Source organism: Eptesicus fuscus, chromosome 3 (genome assembly GCF_027574615.1).
Source record: "Eptesicus fuscus isolate TK198812 chromosome 3, DD_ASM_mEF_20220401, whole genome shotgun sequence".
NCBI classification, from domain to species: domain Eukaryota; kingdom Metazoa; phylum Chordata; class Mammalia; order Chiroptera; family Vespertilionidae; genus Eptesicus; species Eptesicus fuscus.
This window is the reverse complement of record NC_072475.1, coordinates 24,348,362-24,369,707: the sequence shown is the minus strand read 5'-3', so window position 1 is coordinate 24,369,707 and position 21,346 is coordinate 24,348,362. Positions and strand designations below refer to the sequence as shown.

Below are 21,346 nucleotides of genomic sequence, written 5' to 3'. Positions count from 1 at the left end.
AGGCCAGGCCAAGGAACCCCACCAGTGCACGATCGGGCTGGGAAGGGATGTGGGAGGTTGTCCACCAGGGGAGGGAACATGGAAGGGCTCCAAGGCCTGTCTGGCCCGTCTCACTCAGTCTCAATCAGCCAGGCCCCAGCAGCAAGCTAACCTACCAGTCGGAGTGTCTGCCCCCTGGTGGTCAGTGCACATCATAGCGAGCGGTTGGGTGGCATTAGCATATTATTAGCATATTACACTTTGATTGGTTGAATGGACGACCAGACGACCGGACACTTAGCATATTAGGCTTTTATTATATAGGATAGATTCCATTTGTATAAAATGTCCAGGGTGGGCAAATCCATAGAGAAAGTAGATTAGTGGTTGCCAGTACCTGGGACAGGGAGATAGGGAGTGACGGCTAATGGATATGGGGCTTTTTATGGTGAAGATTGATGTGCAAGTTTTTAAACATACTAAAAACCACAGAAATGTCCACTTTAAATGGGTGAATTGTATGGTGTGTGAATTATATCTCAATAAAGTTGTATGTTTAAAAAAAAGAAAACACCACAAAACTTAATTAAGAGAAGTAAGTAGAGGCTGTGACAACTTTCTACTACCGGAGGTCACAGGGGAACTCTTGGCAACTCTTTTTTACTAACTTCTCCATCTACTCTTTTCTGTATTGAATTCATTTGTTCAGCTTCTGTGTCCGAGGTTCTGTTGTAAGCAGTCAGGATAGAGCAAGAAATAACATGGGCTAAATTCTGTTCTCATGGAGTTAACATTCTGGCAGGTCAAGTTTTCTCAGATTACTGCTCTAAATTGATCCTGTAGGGATATTCAACCACTGTGAGCAAGAGTTGTAGTAGATCCCTTATCTTGCCTTACTAGCCTGAGTGTACCTCAAATTTGAAAGGAAAGGATGTTCAATAAATGTTTGGTGTTCAATAACTCTCCCCATGAGATTTGTGGAAAAGCTTGATTTTTATAATCAGAAGAACTAGGATTGCATCACATTTGCTATATGTCATTAGAAAAGCTTAATAGTATGATTTAATTTCAATATCTAGAAAATTAAAATTCCACCATAGTGGGTACTTGTTTTGATGAAGTTTTTGAGAATGCAAGGAACACACTTACTCAGACTAGGTCAAATAAAGATGGGGTCTTAGGAAAATTAAGGACCAGTTCTCACATTATTAACAACTAGTGGCCCGGTGCACGAAATTTGTGCACATTAACCCTTTGCACTCGCTTTTTTTCTCGAGCTGCTACCGATGCTAACCGTGTCGAGTCACACTCGACATCCGAGTGCAAAAGGTTAAAAGGGAATTAATTAGAGGAAATCCTATCTAATAAAAGAGTGATATGCAAATTGACCGTACCTCCGTTACACACACGAGCCACGCCCACCGGCCAATCAGGAGCGAGTAAGTATGCAAATTAACCACAACCAAGATGGCTGCAGCCACTGAGCAAGCAGGAGGCTTGGGTTTCCCCGGCGATGGAGGAAGCCAAGCTTTCCGCCCGCCCTGGCCTGCCCTAGCCTCCACTCAAGGCTACAAAGTTTCAATTATAGAAGATAAATAAATCCCAAATACCAGGGTATCCACTTGGGTCTCCAGGGGGTGTGGCCGGCCTGCAAACCACCACAGGCCCCTCGCGCAGGCCACCCCACGCCCCAAGGGAACCCCCACCCTGGTCCGGGGCACCCTTCAAGGCAAACCAGCCGGCCCCCACCTGTGTACCAGGCTTCTAACCTATCTAATAAAAGAGTAATATGCAAATTGACTATCACCCCAACACACAAGATGGCTGCCCCCATGTGGACACAAGATGGCCACCAGGGGAGGGACAAGGCCTGCAAGGGAGGGCAGTTGGGGGCAATCAAGCCTGCAGGGGAGGGCAGTTAGGGGTGACCAGGCCAGCAGAGGAGGGAAGTTGGGGGCGACCAGGCCTGCAGGGAAGGGCAGTTGGGGGGGGACCCAGGCCTGCAGGGGAGAGCAATAGAGGGGGACCAGGCCTGCAGGGGAGGGCAGTTAGGGGTGACCAGGCCAACAGGGGAGGGCAGTTAGGGGCAATCAGGCTGGCAGGGGAGCAGTTAGGCATCAATCAGGCTGGCAGGGGAGTGGCTATGGGGTGATCAGGCTGGCAGGCAGAAGCGGTTAACTGGCAATCAGGAAGACAGGCAGACGAGCAGTTGGGAGCCAGCAGTCCTGGATTGTGAGAGGGATCCCAGATTGGAGAGGGTTCAGGCTGGGCTGAGGGACACCACCACCCCCCGTGCACGAATTTTGTGCACCGGGCCTCTAGTATTTTAATATTGCTATTTTCCCTTTCTCTGTAATAGAAGTGTCAGATGAAAGAAAATTAGTAAAATGTATATGAAAATCTTCCTCCTGTCAGAGTCTGGGGCATGCCGCAAGACCCAGAGTCAAGTCTCCACCCACCCACGCGCACCTCAAAATTGCACGAGACTTGGCCAACCCCACCCGCATTGGGCGAGATCCAGACCCGGCCAGCCCCACCCTTGTCAAGCCCCACTGGGCAGGGGGCGCTGCCTGAGGTCTCTTGGGCCAGGGTGGGGGGTGCACCTTGAGGTCCCCATCAAGCTCTGCCAGGTGGGGGGCGCACCTTGAGGTCAAGTCCCAGCAGACAGGATGCAGCCTCAGGTCCCCCGTCAAGCCCTGCCAGGCGGGCGGGGTCTGCAGCCTTAGGTCTCCTGGCCCCGCACCACGCAGCCTCAGGTCCGTGCTGATCGCTCGTTAAGGCTCTTTATGGGAACCCTGCCTCTGCTGTGTGCTGCCATGAGGGTCAATTTGCATATCACCTCTTTATTATATAAGATGTTTCAGGTAGGTGATAGGATATCACATATCTTCTCTGTACTGCTCTGCCAGACACTAACTCAACTACTGTTTTAATTTTTCCAAATACTGTCTTGGGCTTTATATTTGTACTAGAAGCCTGATGCACAAAGATTTCAGATAAGTTTTACAAGTTGAACCAATAGGATTTGCTTACAGATTTAATGTATGAGGGATAAAGAAGAATCCAGAATGGCTCATAGATTTTTGATCTGTGCAACTGGAAGGATAGAATTGCCATATGCTGAAATTTTCTTTGAAGTAATTAATAAATCTGTAATATTGGATAGGTCAAATTTTTAAACAGTAACATAAGGCTTATAAAAATACAAAGGCTTTTAATTAAAAAAAAAAAATCTTATTCCATATATAAACTATGTGAGATGGGATAGAGTACGTATGTTTGTTAAAGATCAAAAATTCAGTTTTGGACATAAGTTTGAGATACTTATTAGACACCTAAGTATGAATCTGTGATTTACTCTTTCCACTTAATATGTCTTGGCATATGCAGTCATTAGAATAAGGTGAACCCATACATAGAAAGAGCTTGAACTTGTATTGTTCTTGAATATGTGAATGTTTTATAGTGAGCATATATCCATGTGTTACATGACTTTAAAATGAGAAAAGCATGTTAAAAAATAGAATTGTTATAGTACCTGATAGAATAATTATTGTGGTCATTGGGAAGAATGAAATTGATCTGTGTATACCACCATGAAAGATCTCTAAAATCTACAAATGAGGTGAAGAATAGTATAAATAGATAGTGTGTCAGAATCATAATAAATCTAACAGTGTTTATATTTAGAAAGAGAGACTGGATGGACTTATTATGTTATAGTTTTAAAATTTTATGATATATCCAATATTATAGATCTGTTAATAATTTCAAAGAGATGGTTAATTGAGAATATGTATGTGAACTAAAGATAGAAATTTTTTCATATAATATGTTGATTATGAATAAAATATTACAGGTACATACATGACTAGAAGAAAAGATGAGATGCACGTCAGAATGTTAGTGGTGGTTTTCTGTGGATGATGAAATTTAAAGTGAATTTTTAAAAATATTTTTCTTTAATTTCTTGTAGACTATGAGAAGACAACGAAATGAAGTTGTAGTTGAATTAAGGAAGGTAAGTCTGATTATTATTGGGTACTTGTAAGCATCATTGTAATAACATTACAGTAGGTATAGAAGATATCAAATGTATGTAAATCTCATGTGCTGAGCATTTCTTTTTCTTTTGAAAACTGAAAGATTTTGACTAAATTTGGCAAGCTTTTGAAGTTGGCAAAATACAGCTTGCCCACTATCAAAAAAAGAGAAACTAGTTATCAGATGCTTTTTTCCTTCTGTAATTGTTAATGATTTATATAAGTTATAAGTCATGAGTATACTAGTAGTTATACTAAATAATTCTATTTACAATAGCAGTTACACCCTGAAAGGAACTTGTTACTTATAAATTTCATCAACTTTTTAAGTATTAAAGTAGTTGAAAACGTATTTTTTTAATTTGTCCCAAATATTTTAAGTGAAATTCAAGTGGCCCTTGATTTTTATAAAGCAATGTTGATTTTTGTCTGATTTTTGAACTGCCCAACTTTTGCTTTGACTTTTTTTTTTTAGGCGGTAAAGAGAAGCTCCCAGATGATGTATAAATGGTTTAGTACTTTTAAATAAATATGTATGTTTGGTTCTGGCTTAAACTGTACACACTTTTTTAATCAATTTTTTTTTGTTCTTTACTTTGTTTTTACATATTTCACCGTTTATTAAAACCGTAAAATTTGGGGTTCTGGTCTCAAATTAGAGTTGCTTAAGTGTTTAATTCACAATTTGGTTTAGTTTTCTACATTTGCATTTTACTTTTAAAAGGCACTTCATATTTCACTTTGTAGGCACAGAATAGCCTAATCTTTGTATGAAAGTATTTAGCTTTCTTTATTTAACGTTACTTCTTTCTTTTTTTTTTTTTTTAAGAATAAAAGAGATGAACATCTCTTAAAGAGGAGAAATGTACCACATGAAGATATCTGTGAAGACTCTGATATAGATGGTGATTATAGAGTGGTAAGTTATTGATATCCTGGTTACTTAAAACTACCAGTGAATATTTTATATAAATATAGAATTTTAAGGTGATTTTCTAACTTAGTTTTCACTTTAACTTTTTTCCCAGCAAAATACCTCTTTAGAAGCTATTGTTCAAGTAAGTTGAGTTATTATTTCCTCTCTTCATTACATTTCTTGAACTTAGCTAATTACTGTGTATCTACATCTAAAACTGTTTTGTTTGTTTTTATAGAATGCTTCAAGTGATAACCAAGGAATTCAATTAAGTGCAGTTCAAGCTGCTAGGTAAGTTAAATTTTGAGGATATACACTCATTTAACTTTGATGGCAAACAATATAGAACCAATCATAAACCAACGGGATTAATTTTAAAATTAGTCTCTGATTTAGAATATTAAAATTGGTAGCAATGTTTTAAACTCACAAATACACTGAACTTTAGTGTACTTAATATGTACAGATGATAGGAAAAAGTTGATTTGATGGGTTATTGCTATAGACCAATTGGAAAACATTACTTAAAAGCTTTACCTTTTACTGATTATAGGTTTAATTTAATAAAAACTTAGATTGTTCAGATCCTGCCCATGTAGCTAATTCTTCTCATAGTCCTCATATTGATCAAATAACAAATTAAGTTATAAGCTTAATGTAGCAGTGTATAGGCAAGAAGACATTAAGATTTAGGACTACAAAGACTCCTAGTCTCTTTCCAGGTAAGAATACTAAAATATTTCTGTTGTAAGACCTATGCTCTCATAGTTAATAGTTTGGGGAAGATATGGTTATATCATAGTGTTTGCTTTGTATATCTATAGATATAAAAGCCTAAGTGACCGTTACAACTGGACAACCGGCCGGTAGCTATGATGCACACTGACCTCCAGGGGGCAGTGTGCATCAGAGCCCACCCCCTGGTGGTTAGTGTGCTCCCACAGCCAAACTCCTATGGTCCCTCCTCCTGGCTAGCTAACTTCCTGCACTCCCTCCCCCTGGCCGGCCAACCCCGATCGCCCATATAGGGACTGGACAAGATGGCTCCCTTTGGCTGGGAGGGACCTCACCCGTGCACGAATTCATGCACCAGGCCTCTAGTATAAATATAAGAATAGCACCCTGTGTTGCAATTAGTAGTAGGACAGAGTTAAGCAAGAAATTGATCCTACTTTGAGAATTTTAAAGTGGAAAAAGATTTCACAGGTCCATCCAATATCTTGTGCATAAAACCCTTTATAGACTTTTTCTACTTTGTAATATTCGCTGTATTTTTAATTTTTATTTATTGATTTTAAAGAAAGAGAGGGAATAAAAAAAAACACATTGATTTGTTGTTACACTTATTTATGCATTCATTGTATGCTTCTTATATGTGCCTTGACCAGAGATTGAACCCAAAACCTTGGCATTTGGGGACAACACTCTAACCAACTGACCTATCCAGCCAGGACCTTTTATATTCACTTTAAATTACCTAGAACAGATGGCAGAATTATACAAATACAGTGTTTAGCCCACTACAGGTAACAGAACTTCTTAGAGAAGACTTTGTTTTATAGGAAGAAAATTACAGAGGTTTTCACACCTCAAAACGTAAAATTAATGTTTATAGGAAGAATGATTAAGTAATTGATACATTATGCTCACCATTGTCTGAATTGGTTATTTTATAGTTTTGGAGCAACTCTTCTCAATATGAGTTCTATAAGATAATTAAATCCCTATGGCAGGGATTCTCAATCTCCCTAAGAGATCCTGAGACAACTTCAAGGGGTATACAAGATCAAGCCTATTTTCACAATAATTCTAACACCTTATTTGCCTCTTTTCACTGTGTTAACATTTACATTGATGTTGCAGAGGCAACTGAGTAAAACTGCTGGTACCTTAGCACAGATCAAGACTGGCACAAAATGGATTCTATGACTATTTTTCAGATATTATTTGTACTATTATGCACTCAAAGAAAAAAGGCAGTTTCTGTTAAAGAATGTCTTCAATGAGCCCAGCCAGTGAGCATTGACTTATGAACCAGGAGGTCACAGTTCAGTTCCCATTCAGGGCACATGCCCAGGTTGCAGGCTTAACCTATAGTCGGGGGGCATACAGAAGGCAGCAGATCAGTGACTCATCATTGATGTTTCTGTTTCTCCCTCTCCCTTCCTCTCTGAATCAATAAAAATATTTTTTTAAAAGAGAATGTCTTCAATGAAGTAGTACCTCAATTAAGAATGATTCGGTTATTTCCTACTTTGTGCTATGTGCCGTGTGTTATGGAAAATACTGCATGTGGCATAATTTTTGCCCTATAAGAGGTTGGGAGCCTTAATTAGGAAGGTGAAACTAAGTGTATGCTACGTAAATATGCTTTTAGTAATTCAGAGAATTTAGAATTCAGAGAGGATATTATGAAAACATAGAACTTAAAATGGACTTTGATTATGTAGATTTTGAATAGACAGAAAAGGGCATTCCAAGCGCGGAAAATAGGAAAAGGGCTTGGAAATGCAGTAGAAGTGGTGGGACAGAGAACTGAGCTTAGGAGTTTACATTAAGTAGCCATCATTTGGTATATATACAGGGGAATGATCTCAGTAAGCTTTCTTAAAACATTGCATTTATATAGTAGTGCATGGTATTCAAATGGGTAAAGATTTGGGTTAGGCCACATTGAGGACTTAAATCAGCTAAACCTACAGTCTACCACATGTGTAAATAGACACCAAGTTTTGTGGTTTTACCCTCTAAGCTTCATAAGAGCAAGGATATCTCCAGTATCTCTGGATATTTTTCTTTGTATTGCTGTACTTATTTCACTTCACTTTAGTTACTTTGATGAGAAGTTAGATCTTACATGACATTTCATTTAGTGTATGCAGTAAGATGAAATATTAAACACTAGTATCAGCTGTAAACTTGTACCAGCAGTCTACGTGCTTTTGTCCTTTATCTTCTATTATGACATAGTTTGAATAATTTGCGGTATTTTGGTGACTTTCCGTAGCAAGGTCAAGGACATGGTGAAGGAGTCTGCCCACTTTTTTTCTCTGACCTCAAAATTGCAAAGGTAGCCCTGACCAGTTTGGCTAAGTGGATAGAGTGTTGGCCTGCGGACTGAAGGGTCCCAGGTTCGATTCCGATCAGGGGCATATGCCTTGGTTGCGGGCACATTCCCAGTGTGGGGTGTGCAGGAGGCGGCTGATTGATGTTTCTCTCTCATCGATGTTTCTAACTATCCCTCTCACTTCCTCTCTAAAAAAAATAAAAAATAAATAAAATATATTCTAAAAAAAAATTGCAAAGGTAACACTTAAAACATCTAGTTGTCATATTTAGGACTTCATTGTGGGAATAATATTACTATACTAATAAAAAAAGAGGTAAAGTGGTTATGTCTACCATTTTTCCTATTATTAATAATCTATATATTTATGAATTAATATTCTAATACAGAAAAGTTTGCATTATAAATTTTTAAAGTAACTTTCAGAGCAAGTATTAGTACCAGATGACTATTGTATTGTACATTTATTGTAATCAGTATCAAATATGAACTTGAATTTAATTATGTGTGATTAAATTTCACGAATATGTACATCTCTTATAGGAAGCTTTTGTCCAGTGATCGAAATCCACCAATTGATGACTTAATAAAATCTGGAATATTGCCTATTTTAGTCCATTGTCTTGAAAGAGATGACAAGTAAGTACATTATTTTAAGAAATAATTTAGGATGTATTCTTTGCAGAAGATAAGATTTCCTAGTAATTAGTTTGATCTTTAAAGAAAACGGCTACGAGATGGAGTTGAAAAGCAAACGTGAAAAACAATGCAAGGTGATTATACCAAGAGATGCAGGTAGAGGCCAAAGAAGAATTTGAGAATGATACATATAACTTTTAAGCTTTGAAAATTGGCAAGAAATATTTTGGCCAGATAGGTCCTTGAGAACACTGTTTAGATTGTAATGTGTAGGTATCTTAATAAGAAATTCTTACTAAGAAATAAGATCATTTGAGTAGGTTATATGCTTTTCATACTGAAGGGAAATTTTAAATTGTTGGAGGTTTAAAAGAAGTTCTGGATGCATAGATACCTTTTGAAACAAAATATTCAATGCTTTTATAATGCTCTATAAGGGAGGAATGGTTGATAGATATTTGATACATAAAAATAATTCTTTTTTAATTATTTGGTTTTTTATAGTCCTTCTTTACAGTTTGAAGCTGCATGGGCTTTGACAAATATTGCGTCTGGAACCTCTGAACAAACTCAAGCAGTAGTTCAGTCCAGTAAGTTGGTTATTAACAGACAAAATAAGTAGTGACTCTACTAATAAGAATAGAGCTATCTTACCTAATAATAGACAAACATGTAAATTGACCATACCTCCGCTACGCCCACAGCCAACCAGAGTGAATATGCAAATTAACCCACCAAAGATGGTGGGTTAATTTGCATACACAGGCACCAAGCGACTGGGGGTGGCAGGACGCTTGCATTGTCACCATGGCGATGACGCAGGCGTTCCGCCCCACCCCCCAGTCTCTCAGGGCCTCTGGGCAGCATGGGAAGGCGGGGCTGGAGCGGAAAGAGGCGGCTCCGGGGCTGGGCCGGAGTGGAAAGGCCGTGCCGGCAGCCAGGAAAAGGAAGGCCCATTGTAGCACGAATCTTCATGCATTGGGCTTCTAGTCTTATATAATAAAAGCCCAGTATCCTAAGTGTCCTACCATTCATTTGACCAGTCGCTATGATGCACACTGACCACCAGAGTGCAGACACTACAACCGGTAGGTTAGCTTGCTGCTGGGGTCCGGTCCAGCTGATCGGGACTGGGCAAGATGAGCCAGACACGTCCTGGAGCCCTCATACAGTCCCTCCTCAGCCCTGATCCCCACAAGCCAGCCGAGGGACCCCACCAGTGCATGAATCTGTGCACCAGGCCTCTAATTTATATTATAAAATAACTAGAGGCCCAGTGCATGAAATTCGTGCATGGGGGGGCGGGTGTCCCTCAGCCCAGCCTGCACCCTCTCCAGTCTGGGACCCCTCAAGGGATGTCCAATTGCCCGTTTAGGCCCGATCCCACCGGACCTAAATCCAGGACTGCTGGCTCCCAATCACTTGCCTGTCTGATTGACCCTAACTGCTTCTGCCTGCCAGCCTGATCACCCCATAGCCACTCCCCTGCTGGCCTGATCGATGCCTAACTGCTCCCCTGCTGGCCCAATTGCCCCTAACTGCCCTCCCCTGCTGGCCTGGTCACCCCTAACCGCCCTCCCCTGCCAGCCTGGTTGCCCCTAACTACCCTCCCCTGCCAGCCTGGTCACCCCCAACTGTCCTCCCCTGCAGGCCTGGTCACCCCTAACTGCCCTCCCCAGCAGGCCTGGTTTCCCCCCCCCCCAATTGCCCTCCCCTGCAGGCCTGGTCCCCCCCTACTGTCCTCCCCTGCAGGCCTGGTTGCCCCTAACTGCCCTCCCCTGCAGGCCTGGTCACCCCCAACTGTCCTCCCCTGCAGGCCTGGTCACCCCCAACTGCCCTCCTCTGCCAGCCCCGGTCACCCCTAACTGCTCTCCCCTGCAGGCCTGATTGCCCACAACTGCCCTCCCTTGCAGGCCTGGTCCCTCCCAATTGCCCTCCTCTGCTGGCCTGGTCACCCCTAACTGCCCTCCCCTGCTGGCCTGATTGCCCACAACTGCCCTCCCCTGCTGGCCATCTTTTGGTGGCCATCTTGTGTCCACATGGGGGCAGCCATCTTTGACCACATGGGGTGGCCATCTTGTGTGTTGGAGTGGTGGTCTATTTGCATATTACCTCTTTATTATATATAGGATTATTCTATAGGATCGCTATTCAGTAATACTTAAGATATTTGAAGTAGGCCAACTTTAAGTATGTAATTTTGATGTCTTGTACCAGTGAAGAATCATTTGTTCAGTGCAGTATTCTGTTCAGATACAAACCTTTCTCTGTGTTTCCCATCCTTGTTATTAAGCAACGGAGTCACTATCTGAAAGTCTCATGTGGCACAGGAATTGCTGTTCTGTCTAAAAACCCATGTGATATAATCCATAAGTTACTTTAACAATTGGACTCTTGTTTTTTTAATTTGAAGATAATGTTAATCTATAAGGAATTAACCTTAAAATTGGAATTAAATCCAAGTTTAATTGTGAATGAAATCTTACCAGCTTAAGTTTACATTTGTCTGCATGTTAAAACTGTCCTTTAAGGCTAACTAAGCAATCTGCTGGTCAAAATTTTCTGCTGCTGCTATTGTAATGAAAATCATGTAATAAAAGTATATTTTAGATAAGTTTCTTTTGAGGTTTCAGCAAAAAAAACAAAACAAGATTGATTTTGGTTTAGATTATAATATCTTCAACCGTTTTCCCAATTTTATTAGAAATATAGTTGACATATAATTATACTGAATAGACAGAACCAGGAGGTCATTTGCAACTTAACTGCTTAGACTTAACTGCTCTTATGTTTTCCTCCTTCAGATGCCGTGCCACTTTTCCTGAGGCTTCTTCATTCACCCCATCAAAATGTCTGTGAGCAAGCAGTGTGGGCATTGGGAAATATCATAGGTTTGTCTTAAACTTATAATAGTCCAGCCATTGTTATCATATACTATGTAATGAAAATAACTTTAATAATTGAAAAGAAAAAATAGTTGGTCTGGATCAGTACTATAACACCCTGTTATAGAATATTTTATGAAATAGTTTACAGAAATTAAAGCTGTTTAAGTATAAACTGATAATAAACAAAATGGATATTTTTGCTGCTTATGATGACATAATATATTTTGGCATGTTAATATTTAGTTATTTGAAAATTATGAAGTATGTATATGATTTAGATATTTTCCTGCTCCTTTATTATGATGGGGTCCATTTTCTTAGCTATCCCCTCTGTCATAGAAAGTATGTAATAAAAAGGAATAAGCAAAACTTAAAATTTTTTCTCCATAATATCAGTTTTAAGAAGAGTTTTGAATTAAAATTTTTATACCTCTTGTACTAGGTGTACCGGTTAATGCGGATTTTTTTTCCCAATAGATGGGGTTACACATATGTTGATATATATATATGCGTTTTGATATGTATGCTATTTTGTTGTATTGACAACAAGCTTCAAAACTTCATATGTCAAATCTGCTGAAGGTGTTAACATCATAGATATTTTTACACTTAACCTTTTGCACTCGGATGTCGAGTGTGACTCGACACGGTTAGCATTAGAATAAAGGAATCGAGGAAAAAAACAAACGAAGTGCAAAGGGTTAAAAATGTCAAATTTCGTGCCCAAAAGAGAACATTTGCAGGAAGTTTTAACGCATTACTTAATTTTGAAGAAAAAATTATCGTATACTTCGGGAAGCTTATGGTGAACATGCTCCATCTCAAGATACTTGTGAACGCTGGTTTAAATGCTTTAAAGTTGATGATTTCGATGTGAAAGACAAAAGAACGTCCAGGTCAACCGAAAAAGTTTGAAGACCAACAATTACAAACATTATTGGATGAAGATGCATGTCAGACTCAAAAACAACTTGCAGAAAGATTAAACATTGCTCAGCAAACAATTTCTGATCGTTTACAAGCAATGGGAAAGATTTTAAAGGAAGGAAAATGAGTGCCACATCAACTAAACGAAAGACAAATGAAAAACCGAAAAGTCATTGGTAAAATGTTCCTTCAGCGGCATAAAAGAAAGTCTTTTTTGCGTGGAATTGTGACTGGCGATAAAAAGTGGGTTTATTTTGAGAATCCCAAATGCACAAAATTATGGGTTGATCCAGGTCAACCATCTATATCTACTGCAAAGCCAAATCACTTCGGAAAGAAGACAGTGCTCTGCTTTGGGATCAGGAAGGTGTCTATTATGAACTTCTAAAACCAGGTGAAACAGTTAATACTGATCACTACCAATAACAAATAATCAATTTTAACCATGCTTTGATCGTAAAACAACAAGAATGTGTCAGAAGACACGGCAAAGTAATTTTGCTTCATGATGACGCACCTTAAGCAAAACCAGTTAAAGACATGTTAAAAGATCTTGCCTGGAAAGTATTAACCCACCCGTTGTATTCACCAGATCTTGCTCCAGATTACCACTAGTTCCGATCCATGGCACATGCACTTTCTGAGCAACACTTCAAAATGTATGAAGTGGAAAATTGGGTCTCTGAATGGTTTGCCTCAAAACAAGGAACATTCTATTGGGACGGTATCCATAAATTACCTGAAGGATGGGGGAAATGTGTAGCTAGTAGTGATGGACATTACTTTGAATAAAGCACTTTTGATGTTTCTCTTGAAATTATTGTTTTCTTTGATTACAAAATCCGCCATTATTAACTGGTACACCTAGTAGATTTTAGTACATTATAATAATGTTATCTATTCTCATAATGAAATCAGTATATAGAAGATAATCTAGAGCTTATAGACCAGGGGCCATTTGGACATTTATAACATCATTCACAGGCCATACAGAGTTATCAACTTAAAAATTAGCTTGCTATATTTGGTCAAACATTTAATTAACCCACCCCTAATGCCTAGGCAGGGCTAGACATTCCCCACCCCTGTTACAGACAGTCTCATTAAATGTTGAATATCATGATTACCATACTTTCAGGTTTATTCTAATAAATAATGTAGGAAAAATAATTAAAGACAATTCTAATGTTTCAAGGATTGTTTTTTAACTTGAGCCTATACCTCACCCAAATTCAAAAGACTATCATGGAGAATAATTTATAGTTAATACTCTTAATGCTTTGATATTAGATCATCAGTATAAATTCTACAAATATTTTCTCTCCAGTAGTATTGTGGTATATCTTTTTATTACATGAAAGTTTGTTAAACTGGGATTGCCATTGAAAGAAAAGATAAAAGCACCTGTTCTCTGTTCGTAAAGTATTTTAAGGTACCCTTAGGCTTCTAGCGTTCAGATAGCATAAAAACGTTTTATAGGTGGAACAGCTTATAACCCTGAATATGTGAGTAATATTTTTTTCAAAAAAACTTAGTACCTTATATTGCTTCTCTTGGCTCAAAGACCTAAATATGTGAGCTTGGTTATTATTGTCTAGAACTTTTATATAAAACTAAATAGTATAACTGATTAAAATGCAGCATATTGAATCTAGTGCTTTATTTTCTGAATTGCTTATTGTCAACATATTTTATTAAATTATTAAATCCTTCTTACAGGTGATGGGCCACAGTGTAGAGATTATGTCATAAGTCTTGGAGTTGTGAAACCTTTACTTTCCTTCATAAGTCCATCTATTCCTATAACATTCTTAAGAAATGTTACTTGGGTTATGGTCAACTTATGTCGGCACAAAGACCCACCACCCCCAATGGAAACCATTCAGGAGGTAAACAAGTGTTTTTTGTTTTTATTTTCAAACTGAGGTAAATATTATGTGTATGTTTTTATCTATGTGTATTTTAAAATCTGTATTTTTCTCTTCAGATTCTTCCAGCTCTTTGTGTTTTAATTCATCACACAGACGTAAATGTGAGTAAATGCTTCATATATTTTTTTATGTGTGTGTATGTATGCATGTGAGATAGGGGAGAAAATGTTACACTGGACATCATGTCAGTTTATTCTATCAGATTTTTCCATTCAAGAGCTAAAATACATAATTTGCCATTTTTATACTTTGTGTTTACTTACATCACTAAATTTAATTTTAGTAAAAAAAAATCAAGACTAATTGTTATTTTGGTCTAAGCAATCAAGTATATACACATGTATATTAGTGTTATAAAAGTTACATTGGAAGTTCTTCAATTTGTTCATGAGCTTTTTATGGAATCTCATTTTGATAGCTTGACCAGTAAGAGAATACATATACCCAATTTTTGTTTAATGTTTTTATTGATTTCAGAGAGGAAGGGAGAGGGAGAGAGAGATAGAAACATCAGTGATGAGAAAGAATCATTGATTGGCTGCCTTCTGCACACCCCCTACTGGGGATCGAGCCTACTGGGGATACATGCCCTTGACCAGAATCAAACCCGGGACCCTTCAGTCCTTAGGCCGATGCTCTATCCACCGAGCCAAACCAGCTCGGGCTGTTTTTGTTTTTTGAAAGATAAAAAGAGCCCTAGCCGGTTTGGTTCAGTGGATAGAGCATTGACCCGCAGCCTGAAGGGTCCCAGGTTCGATTCCAGTCAAGGGCATGTATCTCAGTTGCAGGCTCGATCCCCAGGCTGCACATCAATGTTTCTTTCTCTCTGTCTCTCCCCTTCCTTTCCACTCTCTCTAAAAATCAATGGAAAAAATATCCTCAGGTGAGGATTAACAACAAAAACACAACAGCAACAAAACCTGAAAGAGGACCTAAATAAGTTGTTGGTTAATAAATCCTTAAACAATTTTTTTTAAGTTAAAAGAGAAATGTTTGTGCCTTTATGCATTATTCCTATACATACACCAAACCGTGGACATTCTTTGCTCTTCAATTTTATTTTTACTCTGTTTCTCCACTTTACAGTGACCTTGGAAATGGCTTCACTTGGTATAGAGATAACTTGAAATCGAGACAATAAGGAAAAAAATCAGTGCAGACTAGATTTTAAACATAACAAATATATCTTACTCACAGTGTTTGATCAACTGTTCCATTCCTTTACAGTTTCTAGGGTAATATCATTTTGTCAGGATATCTCTAAAGCATATGGAACAAATTAAAGTTATAATTATACTATATCAAGCAGTGACATAATGTACAAAACTCATTAGATGAATATGATCTTTTATATATTTTTAGCTCCACATAGTTTAGGATTTTTTTGGTTTTGCTCCTTCTAGCCAAAGTCTTTGATAAAATTATAAATGTTAATATTTTACTTTTGCAAGATTTCCAAGAAAGGGTAATCTCAAAGTTTATACCTCTACCAAAAAACGAGACATCTTGTTTGACCTTATTCCGAGATGTATTGTGGTCTTTATACTGTTTACACCAATCAAGTTGAGATTGTAACTCGATTTTTCTTGCTTTTATATACCTTTAATTTCTCAAGCCAGTTTGCATTGTTCTTTTTTAGTACATGTTTACTAAGTGACAGCATTTACTAAAAATAAAATATTTTTAGGTTAGCACTTAGCAGCAAGTTCTTAAATCAGACTATCAAAGAAGTAAAAAATAAAATAAAAACAAAACGGCTTTCACAAACCATAAGTGAAACACTGAAGTTTCAAATTTAGTAAACTTATCATGGAATATTAAATTTGTCTGTTATAAACAGTATATATGAGAGTGAATCTGATTTAAATTGTGATTTTGATAGCATATCAATGACTTGTTTACTATTGGACCTTTTTTTTTTTTTAGTATATTTTTATTGATTTGAGAGAGAGAGAGGATGAGAGAGGGAGAGAAAGATAGAAACATCAATGAGAGAGAAACATCATCAATCTATCGGCTGCCTCCTGCACACCTCCCACTGGGGATCGAGGTTGAAACCCAGGCATGTGCCCTGACAGGGAGTCGAACCAGTGACCTCTTCGTGCATGGGTTGACGCTCAACCATTGAACCACATTGGCTTGACACTATTGGGCCTTTTAAAAAAATCTATCTAAATTTTATATACAGTCATGCACAGTTAACTTGAAATTTTTTGCTTATAAAAAAAATTTTGGCCCTAGCTTTCTATCTTTCTCTCCCTCTCCCTACTACCTCTCTAAAATTTTGCCCAGTGATTAGAGCATCAGCCCGAGGGATCGTGGGTTCGATTCCAGTCAAGGGCAGGTACCTCAGTTGAGGCTTGATCTCTGGCACTGGTCGGAGCACATTTGGGAGGCAACCAATCAATGTGTCTCTCTCAGATCAGTGTTTCTCTGTGTCTCTCTCCCCCTCCCACTCTCTCTAAAAATCATCTGGGGGGAAAGTATTCTCAGCTGAGGATTAATAAAACAAAAATAAACAAATTTTGGCATATGTTGGTACTCCAGGGAAAAAAAAGTTACATTTGTAAGTTGAAGTTTCATTGTTTCACATATTTTAATACCACTTTATGTGTATGAATTTTCTCATTTGGTATCTTCTTTTTATATTAAAAATATCCGTAGAACTTTCTTAAATTCCTGAAAGGAGCAACAGCAAAATGATGTTTCCTCCTTCTAAGAGCTTCTTGGATGTTTTAAACAACATTGGTTTAGAATTTAAAAGGTTTCTAACTTCTCTGGCTTGTCTTTTGACAGAGTCCATATTTAGAAAGTCTTTGAAAGCAAAGTTAAGTGGTTTTGATAGCTTGTGTAAATTATGTTGTGTTTGTTTTTTACCTAGAATGTGTTTTTTTTAAACATTTACCACAATGTCCTTGTATTTATCCCTCAGTCTGAGCATTTGGAAAAGAATTTCTTTTTTCTCCTATTTCATGTGCTATGTAGTGTGTTTTTATCTTAATGAATTAAGGTTAGATACCAAATTGTGATTAACCTAAACATTATGAATATGGCTTAAAGATGTACATGCTTAATACAGACATTCATAAATGCTAATATTTAGTATAATAAAAAGATTCCAATGAGTTGAGGTGAGAGAAAAAGACAGTACTAGAACAATTGTAAATTAGTCTGAATGGTTAAATTATTAAAATGAGAAGATACTTAAAGGCAATTTAAATTTTCATTTTATTCATTAGATACTGGTAGATACGGTCTGGGCCCTCTCTTACCTTACTGATGCTGGCAATGAACAGATACAGATGGTAATAGACTCTGGAATAGTCCCTCATTTGGTTCCTCTGCTCAGCCACCAGGAAGTGAAAGTTCAGGTGAGTTTGTTGTTGATAAAAGTGTAAGTTTTTCTTACCACTAATTGCTTAGGCATGACATTCAGAAATGGACAATGAAATCTAATTGAGTCCAAAAATAAGCCCATACATATGTGATCAATTGATTTTCAACAAGGGTGTCAAGAAAATTCAATGAGCAAATAAAATTTATTCAATAAATGATGGTGAAACTACTGGATATCCACATGTGAAAGAATGAAGTTGAACCCCTATTTCATACCATATTTTAAAAATAGCTTAAAATGGATCAAATACCTAAGTGTAAGAGCTAAAAGTATAAACTTCTTAGGAGAAAAAACAGGCATAAATTTTTATGACTTTGGGTTAGTCAGTAGTTTCTTAGATATGACACCACAAGCAACAAAGGGGGAAAAATTAAATAAATTGGACTTTACCAGAATTTAAAACTTGTACTTCTTAGGACACCATCAAGAAAGTGAAAAGACATCCTGCAGAATAGAAGAGAATTTTGCAATAATATATCTGAAAAGGGACTTGTATACAAAATATGTAAACAATTCCTTCAACTTAACAATAAAAAGATAAGTAACCCAATTTAAAAATGGACAAAAGATTTAAATATAGTTTTCCCAAGAAGACATGTAGTTGGTCAATGAGCATATGACATGTTCAGCATCATTAGTCATTAAGGAAATGCAAATCAAAGCCACACGGAAATACCACTTCATACCCACCAGGATGGCTATAATCAAAAAGACAGTAACAGGTGTTGGCAAAGGAGAAAGTGGAATCCTCATATACTGCTGGTGGGATTGTAAAATGACACAGCTTCTTTGGAAATTAGTTTGACAGTACCTCAAAAAGTTAGACATAGAATTATTACAGGACCCAGCAGTTTCACTCTCAGGTATATATGCAAGAGAACGGAAAAAACATTTTCACACAAAAACTTGTACACAAATGTTCATGGCAGTATTATTCATAATAGCCAAAATGTGGAAACAATACAAATGTTCACCAACTAATGAATGGTTAAATAAAATGAAGTCTTTCCATGCAATACAATATTATTTGGCCACAAAAAAGAATGAAATACTCATACATGCCACAACATGAATGCACCTTAAAAGCATTATGTTAAGTAAAAGAAACCAAATGTGAAAAGCCATCATCTACTATTTTATTCCAATGAAATGTCCAGAATAGGCAAATCCACAGGAATAAGCATAATGTGATTGCCAGTAACCTGGTGATGAGGGCAATGGGAATTACTGTTAATGGGTCCAGATGAAAATGTTCTGAAATTATATATTGGTTATGGTTGCACAACTTTGAATATACTAAGAACAACTAAGAATTCACTTTGAAAAGATGAATTATATGTTATGTGAATTATATCTCAATTTTTAAAAAAGGAAACTGGGTTGTTTGTCTGTAGACAGAAAAATTAGCCAAAAAAATCTTTACCAGAAAATGACCTGATACAACTAAAGAAAATAATTGACAATTCAAATTCATATGAATAAGGAAATCCTATATAATAAAAGCCTAATATGCTAAGTGTCCTGTTGACCAGTCGGCTGTTCAACCAATCAAAGCATAATATGCTAATGATATGCTAAGGCCACTAAACTGCTTGCTATGATGTGCACTGACCACCAAGGGGTGTAGACACTCCAACCAGTAGGTTAGCTTGCTGCTGGGGTCTGGCAGATCAGGACTGAGCTAGATGGGCCAGACACAACCTGGAGCCCTACCGCAGTCCCTCCCTGACTGGCCAACCTCCCGCGTCTCTCCCTGGTCCCAGTCATGCACTGGTGGGGTCCCTCGGCCTGGCCTGCGCCTTCTCGCAATCCAGGACCCCTCGGGGGGTGTCGGAGAGCTGGTTTTGGCCCGATCCCCTAGGCCAGGCCGAGGGACCCCAGTGGGGCACGAATTCGTGCACCAGGCCTCTAATCTTATATATTAAGCAGACTCCAGCTTTCCTTCAGAAAAGGCATTTTGTTTTTGTTAACCTATTGAAACACTAAACCTAAAATCTAAAGGACTACCTTATTTTCTTTATGGCCCAAATTACTGTCTAAAATTATCCTTGTTTATTGACTGATTTCTACAATAATGTAAGCTTCATAAGAGGGGGGTTTGTATTCTATTCACTCTTCTGTTCCTAAGTCAATGTGTGACACAGCTTTTTCAAAAAGGATAGGTTTGAATGAATGAATGGATCTTTCATAATCTGCCAGACATACCTCTCTAGTAAGAAGGAATATTTCACATAGAACAATATCTCATTAAATCTTTTTATGTGTCAGACTGCTGCACTTCGAGCTGTGGGCAACATTGTTACTGGAACTGATGAGCAAACACAAGTAGTTTTGAACTGTGATGCTCTGTCACATTTCCCAGCACTCCTGACACATCCCAAAGAGAAAATTAATAAAGTAAGTATTTTTAAACACTATTTAATAAATAATGTAAAATATCAGCAGTTTTTGTTTGTAAACTTAGGGACTCAGAACTGTCTGTAATATCAATGTCAACTGTCATTTAGACATCAAGTAAAGATAAAAGATTTTATTCTTCCTAACAAGAATTAATATGTAATTTTCCATAAATAAGCCAATTATAAACAGTGCAAAATTGGCTCTCTTGGAAATGATGAAATAAAGATAATTGGGTGTTGAATGTTGTATGACTGGAAGTTTTTAATATGTAAGTTAAGTAATCTAGGTTTAATATTTTATAGGTACTTAATAGAAAGTGTGTGTGTGTGTGTGTGCGCGCGTGCTCGTGGAGGCTATTGAAAGGGGGCACTGACTGGTGATGCTGATATTGGAGTGCATCTGAGGCTGTTGTAGAAACATATGGGTTGTTGATTACAACATTGCTGATGATTATGACCCAAAAACAGCTCACCTAAGTAGCCTAACACCCTAAAATCTTTAACAGGTTCATTAAATGTGTTCCTGTGATCTGATCCAAAAGAGCCTAATGCACACTAGCTAATACTAATAGTTTTTAGAATAAAACTTGTTTACTAGTTTCTTAGAGAAAATGTTTTCTTTAGTAAATTGATAAATCTGTTAAGTTTGCTAAATTATAGTCATATTCTACATAGGATGTTACGTAGATATTTTGCCTTGTTTCATGCTAACTGGTTTCAGTGTTCATGTATTATCTATAAAACTTGTAAAAACTTGTAAACATTTCAACCAAAGTGGCTCCATTGTGGTATAAAGGGTAGCTTAAAAAGATCCTTAAGATAGACCAATAAAGCAATCAAACATCTGGTTCTGCTTTAGCTCTTAAGAGACTTGGGTCAGTGAATTATTACAAATAAGTACATTAAAGCAACCCACTATTTCATTTTTCATGTCTCAATTATGGATAATTGAGATTTATCTACTTTGGCTAGGACTCTTGATCAGAATAGGATAGAGAATAGAGCACATTATGTGAAGGGATGCTGAATCTGTTTACAGTAGTTTTAGCATTTGTATTTGTGTTACAGCCCATTGACTCCTTAGTGTTTGTTCAGCCAATCTTCTTTTCGGTTTTAGTGTTTGGGAAATTGCTTTCAAGAATTCTCTAGAAGGGTTATTT

General features: G+C 37.6%; 1 protein-coding gene and 1 non-coding gene across 7 annotated transcripts in view; both read left to right on the top strand.

The window, feature by feature from the left end:
- KPNA4 (karyopherin subunit alpha 4) overlaps window positions 1-21,346 on the top strand; it is a 74,105-nt gene that overhangs the window by 8,712 nt on the left and 44,047 nt on the right. For all 6 annotated transcript variants that reach the window (XR_008555519.1, XM_054713689.1, XM_054713687.1 and 3 more), the window contains exons 2-12: window positions 3,956-4,000; window positions 4,852-4,941; window positions 5,051-5,080; window positions 5,177-5,229; window positions 8,549-8,644; window positions 9,149-9,234; window positions 11,449-11,535; window positions 14,179-14,348; window positions 14,447-14,491; window positions 17,630-17,761; window positions 20,056-20,184. Coding sequence is in view for 5 of the 6 variants with exons in the window: in XM_054713689.1 (XP_054569664.1) it covers window positions 3,956-4,000; window positions 4,852-4,941; window positions 5,051-5,080; window positions 5,177-5,229; window positions 8,549-8,644; window positions 9,149-9,234; window positions 11,449-11,535; window positions 14,179-14,348; window positions 14,447-14,491; window positions 17,630-17,761; window positions 20,056-20,184 (963 nt within the window). In the remaining variant the exon portion in view is untranslated. The remainder of the gene's footprint in view (window positions 1-3,955; window positions 4,001-4,851; window positions 4,942-5,050; window positions 5,081-5,176; window positions 5,230-8,548; window positions 8,645-9,148; window positions 9,235-11,448; window positions 11,536-14,178; window positions 14,349-14,446; window positions 14,492-17,629; window positions 17,762-20,055; window positions 20,185-21,346) is intronic.
- Window positions 20,394-20,725, top strand: LOC114231851 (small Cajal body-specific RNA 7). The gene has a single exon (XR_003617839.2). It is a non-coding gene; the product is annotated as a small Cajal body-specific RNA 7 (non-coding RNA).